General features: G+C 43.1%; 1 protein-coding gene across 1 annotated transcript in view; it reads left to right on the forward strand.

The window, feature by feature from the left end:
• The first annotated feature begins 220 nt into the window (after positions 1-220).
• The window catches only part of TEKT1 (tektin 1), a 28,648-nt gene continuing 1,788 nt past the window's right edge, over positions 221-27,080 (forward strand). Inside the window, exons 1-7 of the mRNA XM_082244667.1 lie at positions 221-284; positions 7,693-7,898; positions 13,617-13,782; positions 16,457-16,585; positions 20,562-20,702; positions 22,775-22,997; positions 24,180-24,376. Of these exons, the coding sequence (XP_082100793.1) occupies positions 7,709-7,898; positions 13,617-13,782; positions 16,457-16,585; positions 20,562-20,702; positions 22,775-22,997; positions 24,180-24,376 (1,046 nt within the window). The 5' untranslated portion in view covers positions 221-284; positions 7,693-7,708. The remainder of the gene's footprint in view (positions 285-7,692; positions 7,899-13,616; positions 13,783-16,456; positions 16,586-20,561; positions 20,703-22,774; positions 22,998-24,179; positions 24,377-27,080) is intronic.

Consider the following 27,080-nt stretch of genomic DNA (forward strand, 5'->3'; position numbering starts at 1 on the left):
AGTTGTCTAGACATGGACTGTCGCCATTTGTTTGTGTTTTTGTATCTGTTGATCTGGGAGTTTATCCGCCCATAGATAATAATGATGACAGGTCTAACGAGTGACAGCACACAGTTCTGAGTCTGTATGGAGGGAGGAGGGGCGGCTCCCTGGGAGAAGGCGTGCCCTCGTAGTCATGGAGAAGCGTCCTCTGTGTTGCCCCGGTGACCGTTTTGTTTGGATGGGAGAGATCTGAACGGTGGAGATCTGCGGCTGGAGAGAACCCATCATCGTTACTATACCGGGTAAGATCTGACAGATATATATCCGGGCACACCACCCACCCCTTCTCCCTGTGTGACTTCTACCATGATAATACAATGGAGCTTCAATCTGCACCATAGTCTGCCGATTATCATATATAATAGAATGCAGACATCCCGCTGCTATAGGGAAAATATCAATATATACATTTATGCTCCAAATATGTTTCCAGAAGGTGGCAGAAAAAAATACCCATAAGGTTCCATTTACACCTGTGCGTTTTGTAAACGTGCACAAGATTGCGTGTTTTTTCGCAACGCGCGTGCCATTTATTGGTAATGGCAGACCAAAAACCACAAGCAGACATGAATTTTTGCTGCCCAGACAAATGCGCAACAAACGCAGCAAAATGAGTGGTATTCAGTCCATCTCACACGGGATGGAGTCTGCTTGCTCAGCAGAGGATCTGTCCGCTGATCCCCACTAAGCAGGCGGATTATTGGTCCATGTCTGTTCAGCTTATGCAGAGTGGGCACAGACACAGCCCTTTCTCCTCTCTCTGGGGTTGGATGTAAATGGATCGCCTGACCGTTTACACCCAACTGCCATCCGATCAAGCCGAACGGAGAGGAACAATCCTCATCCGCCTGTTTTTAGCGGATCAGATTGGATGTAAAGCCCCGTACACACGTACCGAATGTCGGCCAAACGATCGGCCATCTTTTGTCCGGTGCTGTCCTGTCGGCTGAAAACTGCAAAAGACTGCACATGAATTTTGTCGGCCAACAACAGCCGACTGCAGAAGTGATGTCATGTGATGGTTAACTTTCCGTGTCTTTTTTCTTTTCTGAGCATGCCCAGTCTTGCTAATCGGCTGTTTGTCGGCCGAATTCTGTACTGACTGGCGAACAATCGGGCGTTCTGGTGTTGGCCAACAAAAATTTTAATGCCTGCACACCAGATTCTGTTCGGCCGAAAAGTCGCAGTCGGTTGTTGGAAGCATCATACTAACAAGCCGACAATCGGCCGATCGGTCGGCGGCCGAATATTTACGGCTGACAATCGCTACGTGTGTACGGGGCTTTAGTGGGTGTAATATTGGACACAAGTCCATTTACACCCGCTGCTCTATAGAGGGAATTGAGGGTCTGATCAGGTCCACCTGAAAAACGAACAGACGGACCCGATCAGACCCTACATTCCCCTGTATCGAGCATGTGACGGGGTGTAAAGGGACTTGTGTCCAAATACACCCGCTTACATCCAATCTGATCTGCTACAAAGCAAACGGATGGAGATCGTTAGTGTGAAAGAGGCCTCAAAGCTCAAGGCTCAACGAGGCAAAACGCTAAATGAGCTCCTTTGCAGCCCACAAAAATGAATGGACTGGTGTATGCATGTTGCACAAAAAATGAGCCAAAAAAGTGTGCAAAATGCTAGGTGCAAATGGGGCCTTAGGCTGGCCATACATGTCCAACTTTTGTTGTACAATTTTCTGTCAGATCTACCACAAACCACATAATGTGAGGTCAAAGCTAAACAACACATTCACTTGTATCCAATTAGGCAGGCCTTCGTACTACATACTTGAAGGTAAATTTCAAGAAAATCTGACAGAAAACTGAAAGAAAATTGTATCATGTATGGCCAGCCTTAGGGCTCTTTCACACGGGCGGTCCAATCAGATCCGCCTGTCAGTTTTTTAGGCGGATCTGATCGGATCCTCCATGCAGCTCTATGGGGCAGCGGGTGTCAGCGGAGACACCTCCGCTGACACCCGCTGCCATCCGCATCCGATCCTGTGCTGAAATCTGGACGGATGGAAACCCTATTTTTCCATCCGTTCAGTAATCGGAGCGGATCGGATCTGATGAGAGCGGACAAGCGGTCCGCTCTCCTCCGATCCCCCATAGAGGGCAGCGGGTGCTGAGACACCTCCCTCTCCGGTCTGCAAGCGGAGACGGAGCTGTCATCCGCCCGGCTCAGTGGGGATCGCGGATCGATCCCCGCTGAGCAACACAGAACTGCCTGCGGAGGCGGACCGTGTGAAAGAGCCCTTAGGGTAACTTGCACACAGGACTGATGTAAAGTATGAACATCAGATTGCTGGCAGAAAATTCCTGCTTAAAAATGAGAGGATGAGCAGTATAGTAAAGCCCCATTCACAATTCGTGTATCGGTAACGCGCATTCCTGCTCTTCTTTTTTTTTTTTTTTTTTTTGTGCAAATTGTATTATACAAAGGGCAGCCTATTCACTTAAATAGGCTGCCCTGCATGCAACAAACACGCTAAAGAAGCTCCAGAACCTTTTCATGCATAGAGAATTGCACGTTTATTCAGTGCGTATTTTGGCGCATTTGCCAATGTCTTCAATATTCAGTTACTGAACAGAAAAAAGCATGAAAAAAAAAATGTGCAAAACTGAAAATCAGGTGTTCTAACTTTTTTTTTTCCAGCAATGCCTCTGTAGTCATGTCAGAAGTAACCATAGATGACATGTTGTGTTTTTTTTTTTTTTTTTTTTTTTAAGCCTAAACCAGTGAGCTGGGTGGATTACTCCTCCCACACAAGTGAGGTGGCTAGAGGAATACTCCACACTGAGATATTCTATTCTGACAGTGGAACTCTTCCGCTGTCAGAATACATCGCTCAGTGGATGCAGCCAATTGGCTTCAGCTATTGATCAAGAAAAGTTTTCTAACATTCCCTGCTATATATCTCCCTGCCTTTAGAAAAACATTGTACAGTGGGAGTGATTCCCACATCAACATCAAATATATAGATGGGGTTTTTTTTTTTTTTTTTTCTTTCAACCTGCTGGGTGAACAAAAAATGATCAAGGTATGGTCAGCCCTATCTTTTATCCAGAATACCCCAGGAGCCCCGAAATCTGGGTTACTCTAATATGTAAATACTAAAGGCCCGTACACACGTACCGATCGTCGGCATACAAACGTCGGCGGACGAAAGATCTGCCGATGTACGCTTGTTAGTATGGTGCCTCCGACAGCTGTCTGCGCACATTCTGCGGACAAGAGTCTTTCTTGCAAGCATTTAAATTTTTGTATGCCGACACCAGAACGGACGATTGTTCGCCAGTCAGTACAGAATTCTGCCGACAGACCGCAGATTTGCAAGACTGGGCATGCTCAGAAAAGAAAAAACACAGGGAAAGTTAACCATTACATGACATCACTTCTGCAGTCGGCTGTAGTCGGCGGACAAAATTCTTGGGCAGTCTTTGCACTTTTCAACAGACACCGACATCCCGGGGAGAAAAGACGAACGTTTGTATGCCGACGATCGGTACGTGTGTACGGGGCTTAACTACTAGGAAGTCTGTGTTTGGCCTTAGCCCTCTCATTTCTTTCTTTCATACTTCCTATCAGTCAGTAAGGCTGCTTATCAGTGATTTGATCTTAAAGTATAACTAAAGGCAAAACTTTTTTTTTTTTTTGGATAGCGTGCAGAGGGACACCAGTCAGGATTATTTTGCTGTCTGTGCCCCCGTGATTCCATAGCTCAGCGGGAGAGATTCCCCCCATTCACCTCGAATGTGTGGATGGGGAAATCAAGTCAGTTTTTTTTTCAAAAACCTAGAAAAACGGAATCATCTATTGAGTGCCTAAGGGGGGTTTGTTATGATAGCAAAGACCGATTTCTTTGGTGTTATGCAGTGCAATTATGATTTATATTGTTACACATCCCACTGCCAACTGGGATCAGATGATTAGTTGGTTGGTGATGTGACATGCTGTTTGCAAGTGTCAGTCCTTGCCTTTCTGGATGAGTGTAACATGAAAGTGAGGAAAGTCTCTATGATGACCAGTGCCTTTGAAGGAAGATTGTGGTCTAGTTAGCCCCTGCTTAACCAGTTGATATGGTCCTTGCCAGAATCTGTCATATCCAGTGGAAAGTTCACATTAGGGTGGTTTGAGTGGCAGCCTAGGCCTCAAGGGTCCTAGAGGGCCCATGTCGGGCCTGTGCTACTGTTTGTGGATATCCTCTTATCACCGCCTCTGTCGAGTCTTCTCCTCCAGAGTCCTCCAATGACAGTTACAACTACCACTGGATGGCTTTCCCAGCTCTTGCTCCCAAATCCTGGCTCCCCCTCCAGGCCTGGCTGCTGTGTGATTCATAAAATGTGCCAAATGGTACCATGACGTCACCGTGCGCCTGCTCTCCCAAGCCAAGCTTGCCAGAGCCTGGTTGGCTGAAAGCCATTTTTTTTTTTTAATGAAAAGTATGTCCATGTATAGTATAGCATGCACTCAATACTTGCTTGGGGCTCCTTTTGCATGAATTAATACATAAATGCAGCCTGACGTGGAGGCGATCAGCTTGTGGCACTGCTGAGGTGTTAGGCTACATTCACACCTGAGCGTAGCGTTTTCGCGCATTTTTTACCGCGATTTTTGCCGCGATTTACAGGCGTTTTTTGTGCAGGCGTTTTTTGATTGAATAGATACCAATGGAAAACGCCTGTAATCTGCCCAAAAAGAAGCTCATGTACTTTTTTGAGCGTTGGGCGTTTTGTAAACAGCGTCAAAACGCTCAGATTTGAACAGGGGCCATTGAAATGAATAGGAATTGTCTTGTTGGGCGTTTTAAGAGCTGATCCTAGAGCAGAAAAACGCCCCAAAAAACGCCCCAAAACGCCTAGATGTGAACGGAGCCTTATGGAAGCCCAGGTTGCTTTCATAGCGGCTTTCAGCTCATCTGCATTGTGTTATATTCTCCGTGTTGTGAGAGACACAGGACTCTGGTCTGGAACAACGGATGTTTATTTAGTACTCTCTGTATACTACAACAGGCATTACAGGACAGCTCTGTATAACCACACATCTCCTACATGTCTCCAAGATGGCCACTCTGCCCCTTGACCCTTGTCATCACTCCTGGGTGGAGCCAGCCTTAAAGTGACAGTACATGTGAAACCCTTCAGGTATAACACATTGCTGGGTCTAGTGTCTCTCATCTTCCTGTTGACAATACCCCACAGATTCTCTATGGGGTTTAGGTCAGGTGAGTTTGCTGGCCAATTAAGCACAGTGATACCATGACCATTAAACCAGGTATTGGTACTTTTGACAGTGTGGGCAGGTGCCAAGTCCCGCTGGAAACTAAAAAATGAAATCACTATCTCCATAAAGCTGGTCAGCAGAGGGAAGCATGAAGTGCTCTAGAATTTCCTAGGAGACTTTGGACTTGATAAGACACAGTGGACCAACACCAGCAAATGACATGGCTCCCCAAATCATCACTGACTGTGGAAAATTTTGCATTTCATTTGGAAACCAGAGTCTGGGGGAAGAGTGTAGAGGCACAGAATCCAAATTGCATGAGGTCCAGTGTGAGGTTTGCACAGTCAGTGATGATTTGGGGAGCCATGTCATCTGCTGGTGTTGGTCCATTGTGTTATATCAAGTCCAAAGTGAGCGCAGCCCTCCACCAGGAAATTCTAGAGCACTTAATGCTTCCCTCTGCTGACCGGCTTTATGGAGATGCTGATTTTATTTTCCAGCAGGACTTGGCACCTGCCCACGCTGCCAAAAGTACCAATACCTGGTTTAATGATCATGGTATCACTGTGCTTGATTGGCAGCAAACTCACCTGACTTAAACCCCATAGAGAATCGGTGGGGTATTGTCAAGAGGAAGATGAGACACCAGAGTCAACCATGCTGACGAGCTGAAAGCCGCTATCAAAGAAACCTGGGCTTCCATAAAACCTCAGCCATGCCACGCCGCATTGATGCAGTAATTCGTGCAAAAGGAGTCACGACCAAGTATTAAAACAGAACTCCACCCAAAAGGGTAAGTTCCGCTTTTAAGACTAGTCTTCCCCCACTCCTCTTGCACAATTGGCACTTTTGAGGAGCGGGGGGGGGGGGGGGAGCAGGTACCCGATTTTGACAGGCAATGGAAGTTCTCCCTCCCCCTGCAGTCTTCTGGGACACTGACAGATCCCAGAGGACTGCATCCACCACTCACGATGCGCAGCGCGACTTGAGCATGCGCAGTGGGCACCCGGCTTTGAAGCAGCAAGCTGTCACAGCCAGGTGCCCATAGTGAAGATGCCAGCGCGGGGGAACGAAGACAGCGGGTGAGACCGCCTGGGGTGAGCACACCGCTGGATCGTGGGACAGGTGTGCTTTTAAAAAGTCAGCGGCTACACTTTTTGTAGCCGCTGACTTTTATTTTTACCACAGGTGACTGGAGCTCCGCTTTAAGTGCATGTTACAGTGTACCTGGACATACTTACAAGTAGGCCAACATTTCTGTATTAAAAGTTTTTTTTTTTTTGGTCTTGCGTAATATTCTGATTTTCTGAGATACAGAATTTTGGGTTTCCACTAGCTGTGAGCCATAATCATCAAAATTAAAATAAAGAAATGCTTGAAATATATCACTCTGTGTGTAACGCATCTATCACTTTTTGAATTGAATTACTGAAATAAACTAACTTTTTTATGATTTTCTAATTTTATGAGATGCACCTGTAAATGGAGGAGATTCTTCTATCCACCTCGCTTTGGATGGAAGAATCCATTCATTTTTTTATAGATCAGCTCCTGAATGATGGTAAAAAAAAATGAATCCTGTATGACCAGCTAGTAACGTTGATGTACTGTACATGATACAACCAGGTTTTCCTTCATCTACCGGACAAAATGACCCGGATCCACTCCAACATTGATAGTTGTGTTTGTGCTGCAGGAGATCCTTTGTAAATGCAGTCTGCAGTGCAAACCGTTATTTACACAGTATTTTACATAGATAATTGTTAAATACATTGTAACAATAATATTGTCTCAGTTTATTTAGACTAGATCTTTTATATGTAGATCAAAGAGTTGTCCAATGATCAGCAGACTCAGTTAAAGGGGATGTACAGCCAAAGCACGTTTGGCTGTACATCTCCTATGGACAAGGCTGCTGATTGAAATCGCGGGGCCCCGTACAGACTACCTGATAAGGCTCCATTCACATATAGGCGTCCCGGTTCATGGGCAGAATTGGGGCCATTCTGCCTGCGATCCAGAACCATTGCAAGTCACGGGACGCCCTTGTGATTCCAGTGACTTGCAATGGCACCCCAAACGTGGTGCGATTGTGCCGCGATTGTCGCCCGACGAAAGAGAGAGAGAGAGATTACATTCTGGTGTAAACAAATCTTTGAAATGTACAAGTCCAAAACAATATCATGAACTATTTCTTATGTACTGTAATAGTTTGGTACTTTTCTGTAGGCTGTGCATCATTGTAATGCTGTCTGTGCAAGAGAATATCTACAGTAATATACATAAATATATACATATATACATACATAAAATATACTGTGCCATTTATAATTGTTACTTCTTTAAAAAGTATGAAGAAATATACCAATGACCATGGTGTGCTACGATAATAGCTCTTATTTTGAAAACAAAATGTATTTTCAGACTTTAAAGTCATACAATGGCGAAGCTGGTCCAACTCCCACCAAAGTTCCTTCCTAAAGAATGGAGTATTGCTAACCAGACCCGCTTTGCCAACGCAGAAGCTCAAAGGTCCCGATCTGAGAGACTGGTTGCTGAAAGTCAGAGACTGGTTGATGAAATTGAAAAGACAACACAGAAAACTCAAAAGGATGTCAACAAGAAACTAGGTATTGCTACTGAACTATATGACTCAGACTTCTTATTCACCCATTCAAAACATCCTAACAAGTGATTACGCCAAGTACTGCAGTAATTCGAGAATAGAGATGATATTTGACATTTTTTGTAGCAGGTATGAATATCCGTGCCATGCCAGTAATATAAAGCTGGCCATACACTGGTAGACTTTTTTTCATTCAGATTATTTCATTCAGTACCTCCATTCATGCTAAAGGGCCATACACATGTCTCGAATATTGGGTGGCATCGGGCGATTCAATAGAAACCGGCCGACATTCGGCCCGTCTGTACGACAGGCTTCTGTCAAAAGGTGTGTCGATCGGCATTTGATTAGCGCTCTCAGCCAATGGCTGAGAGCACTGACTGGTGTGTTCTGGCGGGGAGAGACCCCCTGTCATAACACAATAGCTCAGCGGAGGAGATTGCTGTACTAACATTGCATAGTTAGTACAGCAGCTCCTCCCGGAGTCTTCAGTTTTTTGTTTTTTTGTTCAGCCCGCTGGGTTGAACAAAAATAAATATAATAGTGTGTGTAGATGAATCCCCTCGCCTGGCTAATGTATTCTCATACATACACTCCAATGCCAAAAAAGTGTCCAAGGTTTTTAATGATAAAGTTGATTTATAGCAGAAAAAAATCCAATAACTTTTGAGGGCCAAATACACAAAGGTCAAAAATCTAAACGTAAAAGGTGATAGATATAGAAGTAAAAAAATGAATATAAAAGTCAAAGGATATCTACCCATTTGCTTATATTATTTGATACACTTTACATAGTTTGTTTGGGCCAGCACTATGTCCCTCACTAACATGTGAGGCCGCTGGTTGTGCGGTATAAACTGTATGTATCTGAGGCTACATACAGCATACTGCACTGTGTTCCAATTTCATACCTGGATCTGATCTGTGATCAGCCATTCACAGAAAGCAATGTATTCTAGCAATGAATACAAAGCTTCCTCTAAATGGCAGAGAGATAAGTCAGAGAGGCGGGCTAATGATGACACAGCCTCTGACTGCCAATCGGAGGAAGCTTTGTATTAATTGCTAGAATACATTGCTTTCTCTGAATGGCTGAGTGCCGATGAGATAAACTCTAACGCGTTTTGGGTATGAGAAGTCTCGGCTCTAATACGGAACACAGGGGTTGATTTACTAAAACTAGAGAGTGAAAGGTAGCCAAGCAGCTGTTTAATTAAAGGATAAGCTTACCTTTGGGAACATTTTAAGCTTTCCCAAAAAAAACCTTGAAGCTGATTGGTTTTTATGCAGACCTTCACCAGATTTTGCACTCTCCAGTTTTAGTAAATCAACCCCTCAGCTACAAACACCGCACATCCAGCGGCCTCACATATTAGTGAGGGACATAGTTTGGGCCAAGCTTGCCCAAATGAACTATGCAAAGTGTATCAAAAGCTGGAGTTCAGCTTTAAGCAAATTTTGCACAGTGTATGGCCAGTTTTGGTCTGTTTCACAACCATTATATCCAATGTAGACACAGATGGCGACTTCCCAAAAAACAAATAGTAATTTGTAACCATTGTGATTGGTTTTGATTAATAAAATACATGCACTTATCCCTGCATTTTTTTCTTTATTAAGGTGGTACTATACTAAAATGTTAACACAAGGCTATGCTGACAGACTTGCTGGGTAGCATAATTATTAGTATTAGATGGGCTGTAAAGCTTACCTGCAGAAAAAGGCACTACAGGTTAATTGCAGTGTTGACAAAACTGAAGAAAAAGGGGGACTAAAAAAGGTGTGTGGAAACCAGCCGGCCCCTAGCTTGATATACTCACCCACTAGTCTGCTAACAAACCAAACCTGTCTAACAATGTAGGTTAAAAACAGGGGTTTAGTTAACACACATTTGCAAACGCATGTGTAAGCTGCAAGACCTCTCCACGGCACCCTGTGTATCTTGCAGTCCTAACACTTCCTAACACTACTCAACCTGAGTGTCTCAAACATGGAAGTACATGAATGCTGATGGATGGATGGGAAACAGGTGGGCTTGGAGATGGCCCAATCCTCCCCCAACCTGCTCCCATCCATGACTGGTATTGCAAAAACTAATGGCTGTGTAATAGCCATGGGGTGCAAACTAAAAAATGACCAGCTGGGAAGCACACACCTCCATCCCTTTAGTATAGGTAGTAAAGACAAATTGGGACTTTAAATGAGACACCAGCCTGTAAAGCACAGCATCTCCATCACTGATAACTTGTAAAAAATGGGCAGTTTTGGGACTTTAAATGAGACACCAGCAGGTATTGCTCTGCGTCTCGATCCCTGTATATTGCAGTGTTGACCACTTGTGTGAAAGCCTAGAGTTTTGGTCACCCAATCTCTGCTAAAAAGAAAGGATGAGCAAATCTGAACTCTGATCCTGTTCTTCAATAGAGATCACATGAGCAAGTACCAATGCCTTCAGACATACAGTGGGTACGAAAAGTATTCAGACCCCCTTACATTTTTCACTCTTTGTTATATTGCAGCCATTTGCTAAAATCATTTAGGTTCATTCTTCTTCCTCATGGATGTACACATAGCACCCCATACTGACAGAAAAACACAGAATTGTTGACATTGTTGCAGATTTATTAAAAAAGAAAAACTGAAATATCACATGGTCCTAAGTATTCAGACCCTTTGCTCAGTATTTAGTAGAAGCCCCCTTTTGATCTAATACAGCCAGGAGTCTTTTTGGGAAAGATGCAACAAGTCTTTCACACCTGGATTTGGGGATCCTCTGCCATTCCTCCTTGCAGATCCTCTCCAGTTCTGTCAGGTAGGATGGTAAACGTTGGTGGACAGCCATTTTTAGGTCTCTCCAGAGATGCTCAATTGGGTTTAAGTCAGGGCTCTGGCTGGGCCATTCAAGAACAGTCACGGAGTTGTTGTGAAGCCACACCTTCGTTATTTTAGCTGTGTGCTTAGGGTCATTGTCTTGTTGGAAAGTAAACCTTCGGCCCAGTCTGAGGTCCAGAGCACTCTGGAGAAGGTTTTTGTCCAGGATATCCCTGTACTTGGCTGCATTCACCTTTCCCTCGATTGCAACCAGTCGTCCTGTCCCTGAAGCTGAAAAACACCCCCACAGCATGATGCTGCCACCACCATGCTTCACTGTTGGGACTGTTTTGGACAGGTGATGAGCAGTGCCTGGTTTTCTCCACACATACCGCTTAGAAGTAAGGCCAAAAAGTTCTATTTTGGTCTCATCAGACCAGAGAATCTTATTTCTCACCATCTTGGAGTCCTTCAGGTGTTTTTTTAGCAAACTCCATGCGGGCTTTCATGTGTCTTACACTGAGGAGAGGCTTCCGTCGGGCCACTCTGCCATAAAGCCCCGACTGGTGGAGGGCTGCAGTGATGGTTGACTTTCTACAACTTTCTCCCATCTCCTGACTGCATCTCTGGAGCTCAGCCACAGTGATCTTTGGGTTCTTCTTTACCTCTCTCACCAAGGCTCTTCTCCCCCGATAGCTCATTTTGGCCAGACGGCCAGCTCTAGGAAGGGTTCTGGTCGTCCCAAACATCTTCCATTTGAGGATTATGGAGGCCACTGTGCTCTTAGGAACCTTAAGTGCAGCAGAAATCTTTTTGTAACCTTGGCCAGATCTGTGCCTTGCCACAATTCTGTCTCTGAGCTCTTCAGGCAGTTCCTTTGACCTCATGATTCTCATTTGCTCTGACATGCATTGTGATCTGGAAGGTCTTATATAGACAGGTGTGTGGCTTTCCTAATCAAGTCCAATCAGTATAATCAAACACAGCTGGACTCAAATGAAGGTGTAGAACCATCTCAAGGATGATCAGAAGAAATGGAAAGCACCTGAGTTAAATATATGAGTGTCACAGCAAAGGGTCTGAATACTTAGGACCATGTGATATTTCAGTTTTTCTTTTTTAATAAATCTGCAACAATGTCAACAATTCTGTGTTTTTCTGTCATTATGGGGTGCTATGTGTACATTCATGAGGAAGAAGAATGAACCTAAATGATTTTAGCAAATGGCTGCAATATAACAAAGAGTGAAAAATTTAAGGGGGTCTGAATACTTTTCGTACCCACTGTATGACCAGCAAAGGATAGGTAAGCATTTCAACCCCGTTTTTACGTATTTCTTAGAGCAAGACTCTAATATTATATTATATATATAGTATAATATTATACTCTGATATAGGGATGGCTGCCTTTATATACACATGAACTTTAATGGCATCCCAGTCTTAGTCCGTAGGTTCAATATTGAGTTGGCCCACCCTATACAGCTATAACAGCTTCAACTCTTCTGGGAAGGCTGTTCACAAGGTTTAGGAGTGTGTCTACGGGAATGTTAGACCATTCTTCCAGAAGTGCATTTGTGAGGTCAGGCACTGATGTTGGAGAGGAGGCCTGTCTCGCAGTCTGTGCTCTAATTCATCCCAAAGGTGTTCTATCGGGTTGAGGTCAGGACTCTGTGCAGGCCAGTCAAGTTCCTCCACCCTAAACTCGCTCATCAATGTCTTTATGGCCTTCTTTTTGTGCACTGGTCCAAATCATTTGGTGGAGGGGGGTTATGGTGTAGGGTTGATTTTCAGGGGTTGGGCTTGGCCCCTTAGTTCCAGTGAAGGGAACTCTTATGAGTTCTTCATCTGCATACCAAGACATTTTAGACAATTTCGTGTTCCCAACTTTGTGGGAACAGTTTGGGGATGGCCCTTCTTGTTCCAACATGACTGAGCACCAGTGCACAAAGCAAGGTCCATAAAGACATGGATGAGCGGGTTTGGGGTGGAGAAACTCGACTGGCCTGCACAGAGTCTGCGAGCCAGGCTTTTTCTCCAACATCAGCGCCGGACCTCACAAATGTGCTTCTGGTAGAATGGTCAAACATTCCCATAGGCACACTCCTAAAACTTGTGGAAAGCCTTCCGAGAAGAGTTAAAGCTGTTATACCTGCAAAGGGTCTGCCAACTCAATATTGAACCCTACAGACTCAGGCTGTGATGCCATTAAAGTTAATTTGAGTGTAAAGAAAGGTGTCCCAATACTATTGGTAATATAGTGAGTCTTTATGTTGCCCCTGATATTGGTAAATTCATCCTCACTTAAAAAAAAATAATAATTATATATAAAGGATAGCTTTATATTATTTCAGTACAGATACTATATAGAATAGGCAATGCACAAGGCAAAACTGTGGAGAAGTGCAGTAACCCATAACAACCCAACAATAGACTCCCTCCAGAGATGGTTCTGCCTAGCTCACTATTATTTCCTATGTGTACCTAATATATATGGGTACTAATATTTATAGGTAAAGTTGATCCAGGGAATATCCAATTGCCTCTCGGGGGATCAGGAAGGAAATTTTTCCCTGCTGTAGCAAATTGGATCATGCTTTGCTGGGTTTTTTTCACCTTCCTCTGGATCAACTGCGGGTATAGGATTGTGTATATGGGATTGTATGTTTGGGTTTTCTATATTGTTTTTTGTTTCTTATTGGTTGAGCCAGATTAACTTGTGTCTTTTTTTCAACCTGACTAACTATGTAACACTGAACAGTTCATTCTAATCGGTCAGAACACTTTACTCTGTACTATACTGAACAATCCCATAATCTTCTCACTAATATTTGAATGTGACAGGACTATATAGAAGAGTTTTATTTTGCTTATAGTTTACTTTAGTTGTGTATATCAATTTTCTCCACAGAGCAGAGATTGGAGGAGATCCAGTTTTGGAAGAAGGAATTAGATAACAAGCTTGAAGACACAGTTAATGACATAGAACAGCTGCTGGCTTATAAAATTCGCCTGGAAAAAGCCTTAGAGAGCTGTATGGAGCCTTTGTCCATAGCCCAGCAATGCCTAGTGGAAAGGTAATCATAAAAGGATTACAACTAAGTGCTAAAAAGGCAAAGAGATCCTAGAAAGAGGACTTTAACAGAAAAAAATGTTTTAAAAACAGATTTAAATGGGTCTTACACCAAAAAAGCAAGGCCTGCGTATTTATTCATTATTCCCCACCACCAGCAGCAACATCAATCAAAATTCCTGTAGTAAAATGAACAAAGAAAATTGAAAAATCCAAGTAAGCAGTACACCCCTCCCTACCACAACCAATTTTTTTTTTTTTAAGGGATGGATGGAGGAACCCCCCAAACCTCCTTATTGCTCCTAGTGACCATTGTCTCTGGTCATAGGCGTGCGCAAGGGGTGTGCCAGATGTGCCTGGGCACACCCTAATCCTGGGGTTGGCAACCCGTCAATCGCAATCTAACCGTCAATCGCTGGCAGCTGACAGGTAAACCACGATCCTTCCTTGCCGACCCCCAGAACCTGGACAGGAGGGGTGGCATTTGGTGGAATCGATCTGTATTTTCCTCCTGCAGCTGAAAGTAGGCTTCTCCTCCTCTCCCTCTCGCTGACATTCAGCTGCCAAAAGAGGAAAATACAGGGGTTCGGTGCCAATATATGCCACCCCTCCTGTCGCTGTTCCTCTTCTTTCCGCTGTCCGTGCCCCCTGTGTGCTCCCTTGCTCCCCCCTCCCCTCATTGTTTCAAAATTGAGAGGGGGAAGAGGCCAGTAAATATGTCACACACGCATATGTGTTGGAGTTCTGAGGTGCACACCCTAATGTAATAGGCTGCACATGCCTATGTCTTTGGCACAAAAGCCTATGGGAAAACCAAAATGTTTGCGTTGTCGAAGAAACAGAATAGCCAGCTCAAGAGGGTTTATCCCTTTGTTTTGATGAGATCTCTTCCTGTTTGAAATGTCTCCCCGACAGGAAGAGAAATGAAATCAGTATTAAAACCAAATGCAATCATTCATTATATATGATCTTACCAATTCTTGGAGGTAATGGCTGCATTAATTTCCTTTTTAAAGACTTTCTTTCTTCTTTTTTTCATTTTGTGATCCAGCCAGTAAGTCTGTTGTTTTTCAAAAGAACAAGCTCTCTTCCAGATGTATCAGTCACAGGGATAAAACAAACCACTTAACACTGGCAGTAGTGCCTACAATGATCAGCATTTATTTATTAATGTAAAATCTTTATCCCAAAAGAAAAAAAAAACTGTTTGCTGCGACTGATTACAAAGTGTTAGCTGGCATTTGGATTCAGTTTGTTAGTGTATTTAAATCTGCTAGTACATCTAACACTACCTTTCCCTCAGACTGGCATTGCTGCTGTCCAAATGTGCCCCTGTGCTCCTTCTTCCAGAGTGTAGGCACTATAATACAGGAGGTGTTACTGGTTAGGCCACCAGGGGGGAAAAAAAGTTTAAAAATAGAAAAATAATGCAGTCATCACATCTAAGGATTGGTAAGCTGTAATATATTACATTTTTGGTTTTGGGTTTATTATATTACCGCTTTAACCACTTAAGCCCCGGAAGATTTTACCCCCATTCCGACCAGGGGGTTTTTTGCGATTTTTTTTACTGCGTGAATTTAACGGACAATTGCGTGGTCGTGCGACGCTGTACCTAAACTAATTTCACGTCCTTTTTTTCCCACAAACAGAGCTTTCTTTTGGTGGTATTTGATCACCTGTGCGATTTTTTGATCATGCGCTATAAACAAAAAAAGAGCGTAAATTTTGCAAAAATAACAATATTTTTCAAATTTTTTTATATGAAATTCCCCAAAAAAAATGTAAAAATCAAAATTTTTTAACATTTTCGGCCAATTTGTTTTATGCTACATATGTTTGGTAAAAAAAATTGCAAAAAGCATATTTTGATTGGTTTGCGCAAAAGTTATTGCGTTTACTAACAAAAGGAAAGATTTTTGTCATTTTTGGTGTTTTTTTTTTTTAACGAGTAATGGCGGCGATCTTCGTTTTTTTTTGCGGGACTGCGACATTGCGGCGGACAGATCGGACCCTTGACTGATGTTTTTGACACTTTTGGGGTTACCAGTGACATTACTGCAGTAATCAGTGCTAAAAATATGCACTGTTACTGTAAAAATGACACTGGCAGGGAAGGGGTTAACTGTATTGGAGAGGGAGGGGTTAAGTGTGTCCTAGGGGCGTGTTTCTAACTGTAGTGGGACATGTCTCCTATTGTAAAAACAAACATCAACGGTTCTACATAGTAGAACCGTCTGATCTCCATTTTTACACAGGGGAGAATGACAGGCGGCTTGTTTACATAAGCCGCCCGCCTTTCTCCCGCTCTACCGACGATCGTAGTGTGATGTCCGCCGGTCACACGCGCGGACTCCTCCGTGAACGAGCCGCGGCGGGCGCGCGTCGCACGCTATTGGCTCACAAACCGGTCACAGGCTAGTGACGTATATATACATCACTTTGCCTGGCCGGGGCTGACCGCCGCAGTATATCTACTTGCGGCAGTCGGCAAGTAGTTAAATTTCCCAAACAAGACAGAGACAGTAAACAAAAAAAAAAAAAAAGGGGGGGTTCCCTACTTTATCCAAAGCTAAAAAAAATGTTAGGCTTTACGTATACATTGTTTGTCCAATAGGTTTTATGAGCTATATGTATTTTTCGTTAAAATATGTTTTAATAATTGTTGACTTTTGTAGAGAGAAGAGAGTTGGGATAGACCTGGTTCATGATGAAGTAGAAAGAGAGCTCATCAAGGAAGTGGAGGTGATCCAAGGGGTGATAGCACTACTGCAGAGGACTTTAGAACAAATCGTCGAGCAGATAAGGTGAGTTATTGTTTTTCATCATGTTTTTTTGCCAAATCTGATACAGATATACAAATGATGGTGCCAAATGCATAAGTATTATTGTGATTAATCGAATGTAAATTACTTAAAGTAGAACTGTGGCGAGGCTATGGAGATTGAAATCTTATAAAAATATTCTTAAAGCGGAGTTCCAGTCTCCTAGCCAACATTGCATTAAATGCATTGCAGAGATCGTTGTAATTCCTGATAAGCATAATGGAAAATGTTGCCCATGTACACATCGCATCTACTTACAAACTGCTTATTTTTCTTTTGCCCCCTCGATTCTGGCTGCGGACATGCAGGATTTGGGCAGCTGAAGCCAGCCTGGCTTCATTTCCTGGATTTCGTGCAGCTGGCTACCCAGCATGGACCTCCGGATCTTGCGCCTGCGCAGTAACAACACTGCGGCACGCTTTGTGTAATTGCATTAGACGCCTGAAGACTTCTGGGATTGATGACATAGATATCCCAGGAGTCAATGGGCCTGGTTGATGATGTAATCGCCTAGGCAGCTGCGACCGGGAGTAGCGGGGTACACTACTAAAAAAAAGGTACTTTCTGCAGAAATTTCAACACATCAATATCCAAACCTTAATCCACTAGCGATCTACATTACAATGTGGGTAATTCTTAAAAATGACTGGAACTCCACTTTAAAAAGCTTTAAGCCCATCTCCAGAACATTTGTTTTCCCCCGGCGATTCACAAAGTTTTAAAAAAAAAAAAACCTTCAACAAGGTTTTAGGCCTGGTTCACAGGGCGTATGAACCCATGCCCTGCGTGAGGGCTGGGTTTACTATGCACAGGTGTTCAGTGCATCCCTGCGCATGCAGTCCTATTGCTTAGAATTAGGATGAAGCCGATGCATGGACACAGCTGCTGCTCCCAACGTGACATCTGTGCAGGTGTAAGTAGACAGGGTCCTTATACACCACTCAGTCTGCCATCATGTGACCCCCCCGTGGCACCTATTCTGGGAGTGAAGACCAGTGATCCACTACTGTAGTCCTGGCCTGCCGCCAACCAGTCTTCTTGCCACAGCTTGTCGTGATGTAATTATGCTTCTGATGGAGACTTCAGTGTCTGTGGGAATGCTGCTAGAGAGGGTAAAGAAGTAATGTTTAGTGGGGGAGTGTATGAGCCAGAGATAAGCTTTAAAACAAACCCTCACTGACCTCTGTAGCTGAAGCCACTGTACAGAAATTCATCCTAACGGTTCATTTACAAGGCAGGGTCCTGTACAGCATGAAGAGCTGATTGTTTGTTTATTATTTCCTACTAGTGGAAAGCTGCGTGCAGGCAGCCCATATATGTGAATGAATAAACATCGGCTGGGCGGATTCAGTCACTCAGTGGATACCGAGTTTAACAGGTACACAGGCATGGATACACAGCCCACAAAGCAGAGCCTGTGCATTCAGAACTGTGCACTAGTGATCGACTGATATCGTTTTTTTTAGTGCCAATACCAATATTTTGGTCATCGGATATCGGTATTGGCCGAAATTTTCGGACATTTAAAAAAATAATTTTTTTTCGCAGGTACTCTGGTGGAGGGATCTGGGGGTCTAAAAGACCCCAAACCCCTCCTCTGCACTTAAAAGCATTAAAAATGCCAAGTTTGGCTGTTTTGAATGCTCGCATTTTTTTAAATTTGCGGCTGAGTACCTGGAAGTACATGTCCTGAATACATGACATCACTTCCGGGTTTTTTACATGGAGACCCGATCAGAGCCGAATGCGGCTTTGATCGGGTCTTCTCTTCAGGGGCCCTGCAGGCTGGTTGCCCGGGTCTCCCAGTGGGATGGAAGGCGGCGGGAGACGTCCCCTCCCACTCCTTGTAAGTACAGCCGAGCGGCTTCTCAGGCTATGGACGCCAGTACCGGGGTGATGCCTCTAGCTGCAGGCATCACTCCGGTACAAGCACTTTCCTGAAATATCGGCAATATCGGTAACCTCAGGGGCCGATTCCGATATATCGGGAAAAGTGCATATCGGCTCCCGATATATCGGCATTGCCGATAATCAGTCGATCCCTACTGTGCACCCATCTCTGCGTACCTGACAAACTCAGCTAAGTGGGTGAGCTCATACAGCTGATGGGTATTCACCTATATGGGCTGCCTGCATGCAGCTACTACAAAAATAGTATTAAATATAAAAAATAGTGCTGTTAATACAAAAATATAAACAAATGTCTCTTTATGCTGTAGAGGGCTCTGAGCCATGAAAGTTTACATGAGACGCAGTGCAGTCCTTCGGACTTCTTAGCAGTCTATTCCTCTCTCTTCCTGTGCACCTGCTCTATGACCATGTTAGAGATTAGAAGGCTGGAAGCAGGGTGTGGATTTTCAATTAGGCACACTAGGAATGTACCTACAGGCGCCCTTCCTAGAGGGGCGCCCACCAGTATGAGTTTTTTTTTTCTCAACCCTTTCGCTGCTACAGACCTGACAGCACGGCTTTCACACACAATCCGGTGGCTGCAGCCTCATGCACACAGGCATAGCAATTAATTTATATTTAAGGCTTCATGTGGTACCTGCACCTCCATGAGTGGTGAAAACTGCCTGGAATTTTACACTTAGCATATTTTCAGTCTCGCCATTAATGTGCATGAGGCCTCAAAGTGTTTCTCCTGTAATTTGAGAATGAATTTCTGCATAGTGTCTGTAGCTATAAAGGTTGTTATAAAGCTTGTTAAAAACCTGTAAGTATTTTAATTAATATAATATCCACAGCCTGGCCACAGACTTGCTTTAAAATGTACTCTGCCTGCTATAAATGCCATGTAATCAGTATATTCTTCAAAATACAAAGCATGGACAGAATATAAAATCTTTATATTTCCTTATTCCAAGTGAATTATCAACCTCTAACATAGCTATAAAACTTGCATAGTGGAAACTGAATGTAAAGTTGAACGGTTTACAGTTCATGGAATCAGCCATTACTTTGTGCATATGACGAAATGCATAAGGCTTGTGTATGTGGGGACTTGCTAACTTTTCTTAGTCCATTGCTATTTAAGTAAATGTGAATGCAAAGGCATTTCAGAAGGAACTCCAAAACCATCTCAAATGCAAGCCAGATACTGTACACCCATGTACCCTGCTATGACAGCAGAGAAGCCATGTTAGATATAATGTGACATTAATAAAGCCCAGTTAGTCTAATTAGCCCTAATAAACTGCTTCTTCCACTTCGCTATTCTTATCTTTTTTATAGTTCTTTTTTTTTTTTTTTTTTATCCTTGATTCTTAACCTTCTATCATTTGTATTTTATCCTTGATTCTTAAACTTCTATCATTTGTATTTTATCCTTGATTCTTAAACTTCTATCATTTGTATTTTATCATTGATTCTTAACCTTCTATCATTTGTATTGTTTGTGATTTTTCTTAGGGGTCTATTTATAAAGCATTAATTGGACAAGAATCCCAAACATTCGTGCAGGCTGTACAACTTTTCCCTATATTTTCTTTAACAGATTAATTGCTATCATTGTCAGCTTCATCTAGTGGACAAAATACAGTATAGTTTTCCGAATTATGTCAATGAGAAAATATACCGCATTTTGATACCAGTGACCCTGGCGCTAACAAGAGGTCAGGATAACAGAGAAACTATGTAAGATAAACACCATCATAATAGTGGGATATTCTTTCATATGTTGTGTGGACAATATGGGTGCAATTTTCTATTTGCAACTGGATAGTCTTACTGCAATTTTATTATTTTACTTATTATGAACTGCTAATAATGTATTTTTGGCAGCCACTTCTGTATTAACGTAGATTGTTTTATGTAATATACTGTAAGTTAACACACAGTCCGCAGTGGCAGCTCCCATATTTCTATCCTGGCAGATTATTCTAGGGCTATAGAGCCCCTTTGAATGCATGGCTGTGATGTTGGTTCGCTCATGACATGATTTCTCTTATACCTGTAGGATGAGCCGATCCGCCAAGTACTCCCTAGAAAAGGACCTGAAAGACAAGTTCCAGGCTTTGAAAATCGATAATCATTGCAACACATTAACAAACAACACTCCAGACATCGGATATGCTTCCAATGTTGTGACAGTCCAGAGGTATACATATATACTCATGCTTCCATGTGCAATCAGTAACATCAGAGGTGAACAGTGATGACCATTCATTGGTGGATTTCTGTTTAAAGCCCAAGTCCTGGAAAATTTGAATGCACCCACACTGCAGGTGTTAACTGCTCGTTTATTCTAGGGGAGATAAAAAGTGCTTTTACGCACCCAATTGTCTGCTGCCCTGCAGATAGAGCTCCACAATGTACTAGAGGTAGACTGTTCCTGGACATCATCACTTCCAATGTAGGACTATGGACCCTGCACTGATCTTGATGATGCCAGGGTCTTTGACTGCTGGAGTATGAGAGAGAAAACACTTCAGGGACAGGTCTGGCAGGCCAGAATTGTTTACTTAAAGAGGAACTCCAGCCCCCCCGCCCAAAAAAAAAAAAAAAATTAAAGGCAGCAGCTACAAATATTGTAGCTGCTGACTTTTAATATAAGGACACTTACCTGTCCAAGGATTCAGCATTGTCCTCACCCAAGCTGATTCTTCAATTGACTTTAGGTTCAGGCGCTGGCATCTTGACTATAGGAAACCGGCAGTGAAGCCTTGCGGCTTCACATCCAGTTTCCCACTGCACATGCACAAGCGGCGGTACGTTTTGTGAATGGTCCCGCAGGAAAGGAAGGGGGCCTGAAATTCCACTCCGATCACTGCAGCGATCTGACCGAAAGTGGGAGCGGGTATCTGTCAAAACCAGGTACCCGCTCCCCCTCAAAAAGTGGCAAATGTGGCAGAGGAGAAGGGGGGGTGATGTAAATAAGTAATATAACTTCCCCTTTTGGGTGAAGTTCTGCTTTAAATCTTCTTTCCTAATCCCCTAGACCAAACTGAGAAATCAAACCTTGCAGTGCAGGCGTAGCCCCAATTTTTAAGGAGGCTTTTCAAGTTTCCCAGAGTTGGGCATTAAGGACACTGATATCTTGCAAATTCCTGCTGCATTTATACTGACTGACTACCATTGATACAGTCGGTGATAAATAACCATAAGGGTGCCTACAAACATAAGAGAATATTTTCTGTATCTAGGCCCCAACAACAGGGTAGGTTTTGTGGATCTTCTTACTAAGGAGTAGAGACATTTTGTGTGTGCCAGAGAGAAAATCATTAATGCTTAGCAAGCCTTGATGACAGTTCTGTGAACCTATACTCTAATACAGTGGTCAACTTTATTGATGTAGGGGGCCTCAACTGTGGCCCTTGACAACACCAAAAGGGCTGCACATAAAATGAGTGAATATTTATTATCAGAGAGAGCTCACAACATGATATAGACAAAAACTAAGTACATAATACAAGAGATGGTAAGCGACTGTGAACATAATACAGAAGATGGTCAGAGACTGTGCACATGATACAAGAGATGGTCAGAGACTGTGCACATGATACAAGAGATGGTCAGAGACTGTGCACATGATACAAGAGATGGTCAGAGACTGTGCACATGATACAAGAGATGGTCAGAGACTGTGCACATGATACAAGAGATGGTCAGAGACTGTTCACATGATACAAGAGATGGTCAGAGACTGTGTACATGATACAAGAGATGGTCAGAGACTGTGCACATGATACAAGAGATGGTCCGAGACTGTGCACATGATACAAGAGATGGTCAGAGACTGTGCACATGATACAAGAGATGGTCAGAGACTGTGCACATGATACAAGAGATGGTCAGAGACTGTGCACATGATACAAGAGATGGTCAGAGACTATGAACATGATACAAGAGATGGTCAGAGACTATGGACATGATACAAGAGATAGTCAGAGACTGTGCACATGATATAAGAGATGGTCAGAGACTGTGCACAGGATAAGAGAGATGGACAAAGACTGTGCACATGCTTTAGAAGTTGTTGGAGACCAGGGAGATGCTTCAGGTGACAATCATAGACTGGAGATATATTATGTCAGACTGCTAGAAATCACTACTATAACAGGGCAATAGTGTCTGCAGGGCCACACCAAAAATTGCAAAAGTGTAGGGCACCAGGGCTCTAATATAATCTCTTGATATTAGGTACACTAAGCGTTATTTTTACATTTCCAGCTCAGTCAACCCAGTTGAATGGGAGGATTTCAGCAACACAAACATTGTGAAAGCAGAGAAGCAAAGAAATAACTCTGTAGCTCTTCGGACCCTTATTGACAGCATCTTATCTGAAACAGCCAGCGATATGCGCAAACAGTGTGATACTGTCAACGTTGCCCTGAAAAACCGTGTGGCAGAGACAAAGGATGCAAAAAATAAGTTGGAAGTGCACTTAGCTAAGGTAAATAAGGATGGTTTTACACTCTAAAATTGTTGTATGATGCTATATCATTTGATTACAGTTTTCTTATTTTCTCAGTCCCATCTACTGCTGGGCAAGCTTGGAATCAGCGTTAAAATACTATTTCACCCTTTTTCACCCTTTGTTGCATCTTAGAGTTGCTGAGAATCTACGGCCTCTTTGCAACATTTTCATGTCTACATGTATGCATGGCAATGATGGCTGTATGGCAATTCTCAGGCAGGTTTCCTAATAGTGACAACAGTGTCTGTATATGGTGTGTAGAAAGAAACACTTGTGTCCCTGCAAAACAAATGAGTGGCAGGGTGTCCATGTAGGTCACAATTGAGAAACAGGAACAAAGTGTTATCACTTTATAAGACCAAGTGCCTGAACAAGGACATTTTCTTTAATTAAAGAGAACATATAACATTTTGAAAATTACTTCGGTAGTAACTTGGTAAAGCTTATATGAGATTTTAGTGATTGGATTTACAAATACTTTAATACCTGGCTGTACATGTATGGCCAGGGCTGGGTTTATCCCTATAGCTATAGAGCTTACAGACCAGTGTCTAGAGCAGAAAGGGTTAGAGGAGCAGCACCAAGTCTCACATTTTTAAATTTGTGATAACTTATTCTTTATTTTGTTTCCTTCTTCTGTCAACCTGTGGACACTCATGACTAAATTCAGCAGGAAAGTTGGTAAAGGGGGTATAGGGGGTGTTGAGAGGAGTCAGAATGCTCTTTATTGCTCAGAAAAAAACGAAACTTTCTTTACTCAAACAAAACATAATAATGTTTTTGTATGTGTGACATAAAAAAAAGGGTTTGTGACCCAACTCCAATCACAATAAAGATGGTAATGTAGCCAGAAGATGCCCCAGAAGAAATTTAGCCTGCCTGTCAACCTGCACCTAGCAAATAGGTAGGCAGGCATTTATTCTTCATGAGAACCATGGACACAGTGAAGAGGTCACCAAACATGCTCCCAGCTTCCATGATTACCAAAGACACTGAAGGACAGCATTCTAGGTTCTGAGGTCTATTTTTTATATACTATTTTGATGAAGGTACAAAAAAAAAGTACAACAAAAACAGTGGAACATGTGGTTAAATGACTGTTAATTAATAGGTAGTTATCATTTTCATAAAATCTATTTTGAAACCTTTGTTTCTAAGGTTATGGATGAGATCACTTCACAGGAGAAGAACATTGAAAACTTGAAGAAAGCTGTTGCCGATAAGGAAGGTCCAATCAAGGTGGCTCAGACCCGCCTGGAGACCAGAACACTGAGACCTAATGTAGAGCTCTGCCGAGACCCTGTCCAGTACAGACTCATCAGTGAGGTTCAGGAGATTTCCACAAATGTTGAAAGGTTAGAAATACCTAATGTTCTCTTATGTGCAAGTTTTTAGTACAACATTCTTGATTTGTGTTCCATTATATTCAAGCTAAACCTGCCAAAAAGCTGGTAATAATAGTTTTGGGGAGCTGTAAATGTGACCATCGGAAAACATTCACAAATGATGAGACCCTTGACTCCAGACAAACAACCGCAGTTTAGAGTATGCTTAATCACCTTTTATTAGTAGGATGGTACTATCTTTTCACTATTCTTTTGTGCTGTTTCAGAATAGCCAATCTGAATATTCCAGTAGATGTCCTGAGGTCATCTGCTGCGATAATTTAAAGCCTAACTTGGGTTCCCCTCTCAAGCACGCACTTATTGGAGCACAAGGGAGTGTATGCTGAAGAATTTATTCATTATTAACTCTGGCCAGTACAGAACGATCCAACTCTACAGTAGTTAAGGCTGTTGGATCTACTATATAGTGAGTCAAAAATGTGCTATATGTAGACCATGTTGCGGCTCTACATATTATTATTTCTGGGGATACACCCTTGAATTCTGCCCAGGATGCTGCCAGGCTTCTCGTCAAGTGAGCTGTCACACTGGTTGGACTGATTAGATGTGTCTCTCTGCATTGTTGGGAGAACCATGTCTTGTTCCCGATTAAATGGTTTGTTTAACTTTGGCAGATATTGTGGCAGAGTTCTTAATATCACTCTATCCGATAAGTGGCAATAATAAGGAGGTATGTAGCTTAAGGCCTGAATATCCGCTAATTTTCTTCCTGATGTAATGGCAGTGAGGAAAACTGCTTTGATCGTTCCATTCCACAACGAGGTTGCTTGGTCACCTGAAAAAGGAGGTTGGGACAACATCTGTAATACCACCTGTAAGTCCCACGGAGGAACAAATGACCTTCTTTGAAGACAAACTCTACTGCAAGCTTTCAGGAATTGGCGCACTAACTGCTGGGTAGCCCATCTTACCCCTGACAAAGCCGAAAGGGCTGAGACTTGGACTCTTGAGTGTGTGTGCCTGTAGGTGTATTTCAAGGCCTGTTTAAAGAATTTTTAGCACCTGTGATTCCCATGGCACTAATGGGTCGAATCCTCTGGACTCTGCGAAGGCGGCAAACTTTTCCATATCCTTGAGTAGCTACTGTTCATCGTTGTCGCTCTTGCTTTCAGCAAGGTTTCAATAACTGAGGCCAAGCAACCTGCCTTCCTTAGCCTTCTCCTCTCAATCTTCATGCCGCAAGATGAAGCCAGGTAGAATTTGCTTGACGCAACTGACCTTGCTGGAGGAGATCTGGTATTCCAGGTAGTAGGATTGGGGGTTCCAACGCCAAAGCCCTTAGTAGTGGGAACCATGGCCTGCGAGACCGACAGCCAGGGAATGATTGCTATCACCACCCCCGGGTGTTTGCGTATTCTGTTGAGTAACCTGGGAATTATAGGTATTGGTGGGAATACATATGCTAGGGTACAGATGCATTCAGAGCTGGGTGCATCCACTGCTTCCGCTTGTGGGAATTTCACCCTCGCTAAGAAACGCCTGCATTTCCTGTTGGTCAGGGATGCTTTTAAGTCGAGGTCAGGATGACGCCATGGACTGCAAATCCACTGGAAGACTGACTGGTTTCGGTGTCCATTCGTTGTAGTCCAACTTTTTTCAGCTCAGTGCATCTGCCAAGTAATTCTGTTATCACAAAGCGTACATTTTTGTGACATTGTTGATGAACTGGGACATGCGAGTAAGCATCTTTTAAATCTAAAGATAACATCCACTCCCCCTGTCTGATGGTTTGTATGACTGCAGCGACTCCATTCGAAAGCTTTGCACTTGGATGTACTTGTTCAACTTCCGAAGGTCTAATACTGGTCTTAGATTGCCTGTTTTGTTCTTTATTAAGAAAAGAGGAGAATAGAATTATTAATGTCTCTTGCATAGGGACTGGTTCTATGGGCCTTTTTTTTAGGAATGATTGGACATATTCAAAGATTATCTGTATCTTCTGTTGACACTGAGGGAGCTTTGTGTGGGTAAAGTGGAGCACCTCCGGGGGGGCCACAAACTTCCAGTGATGACCTTCCCGGATTATCTCTATGGCCCAAGGGTCCTTGATTTGCTCTGCCCAGACCAGCACAAATTGGTGTAGCCAGGTACCAACTAGAGCAGTCTAGACAGAGGGATCTTCAAAAGGGTTTCTGCATCGTGCTCTGTCTTGATTTGTAAAACCGAGCCACCGATATCTGGAGGATTTCTTCCACTCTCTTCTGCTATCTTTGCTTGTTATGAAGGATCTTGTGTCCCTTATCTTACTTATTAATTGTCTCCTTTCTAGTGTCTGGGCCTTAAATCTTGCGAAATCAACCCTGACTTGCCCCCTGTCACCTTCGAAATAGCGGTTTCCAATTTTCTGCAAAACAAGGCTGCTCCGTCAAAGGGGATATTGAACCAGTTGAATTTTGACAATCTGTCTGCCATCCATGGCTTTAGCCATAATGTTCTTCCCATCACTGCATTACTCTGGCTGAACACCGCAGTGTGTCGATTGCCACTTTACCTACAAAAATCGCCCGCCAGTTTGATCTCGTTCAGTATTTTCAGTACTTAGGCAGTTCCGGTCTCTGCGGATAACTCAGTTTCTGAACTCTCTGCCCATGTTATTGCCTTTGCTACTGATGTCAGCACCAATGATGGCTTGAAGGCACTTCCTGCCAATGTA

The sequence above is a fragment of the Pelophylax lessonae genome (assembly GCF_965119305.1).
Source record: "Pelophylax lessonae genome assembly, chromosome: 2".
NCBI classification, from domain to species: Eukaryota; Metazoa; Chordata; class Amphibia; order Anura; family Ranidae; genus Pelophylax; species Pelophylax lessonae.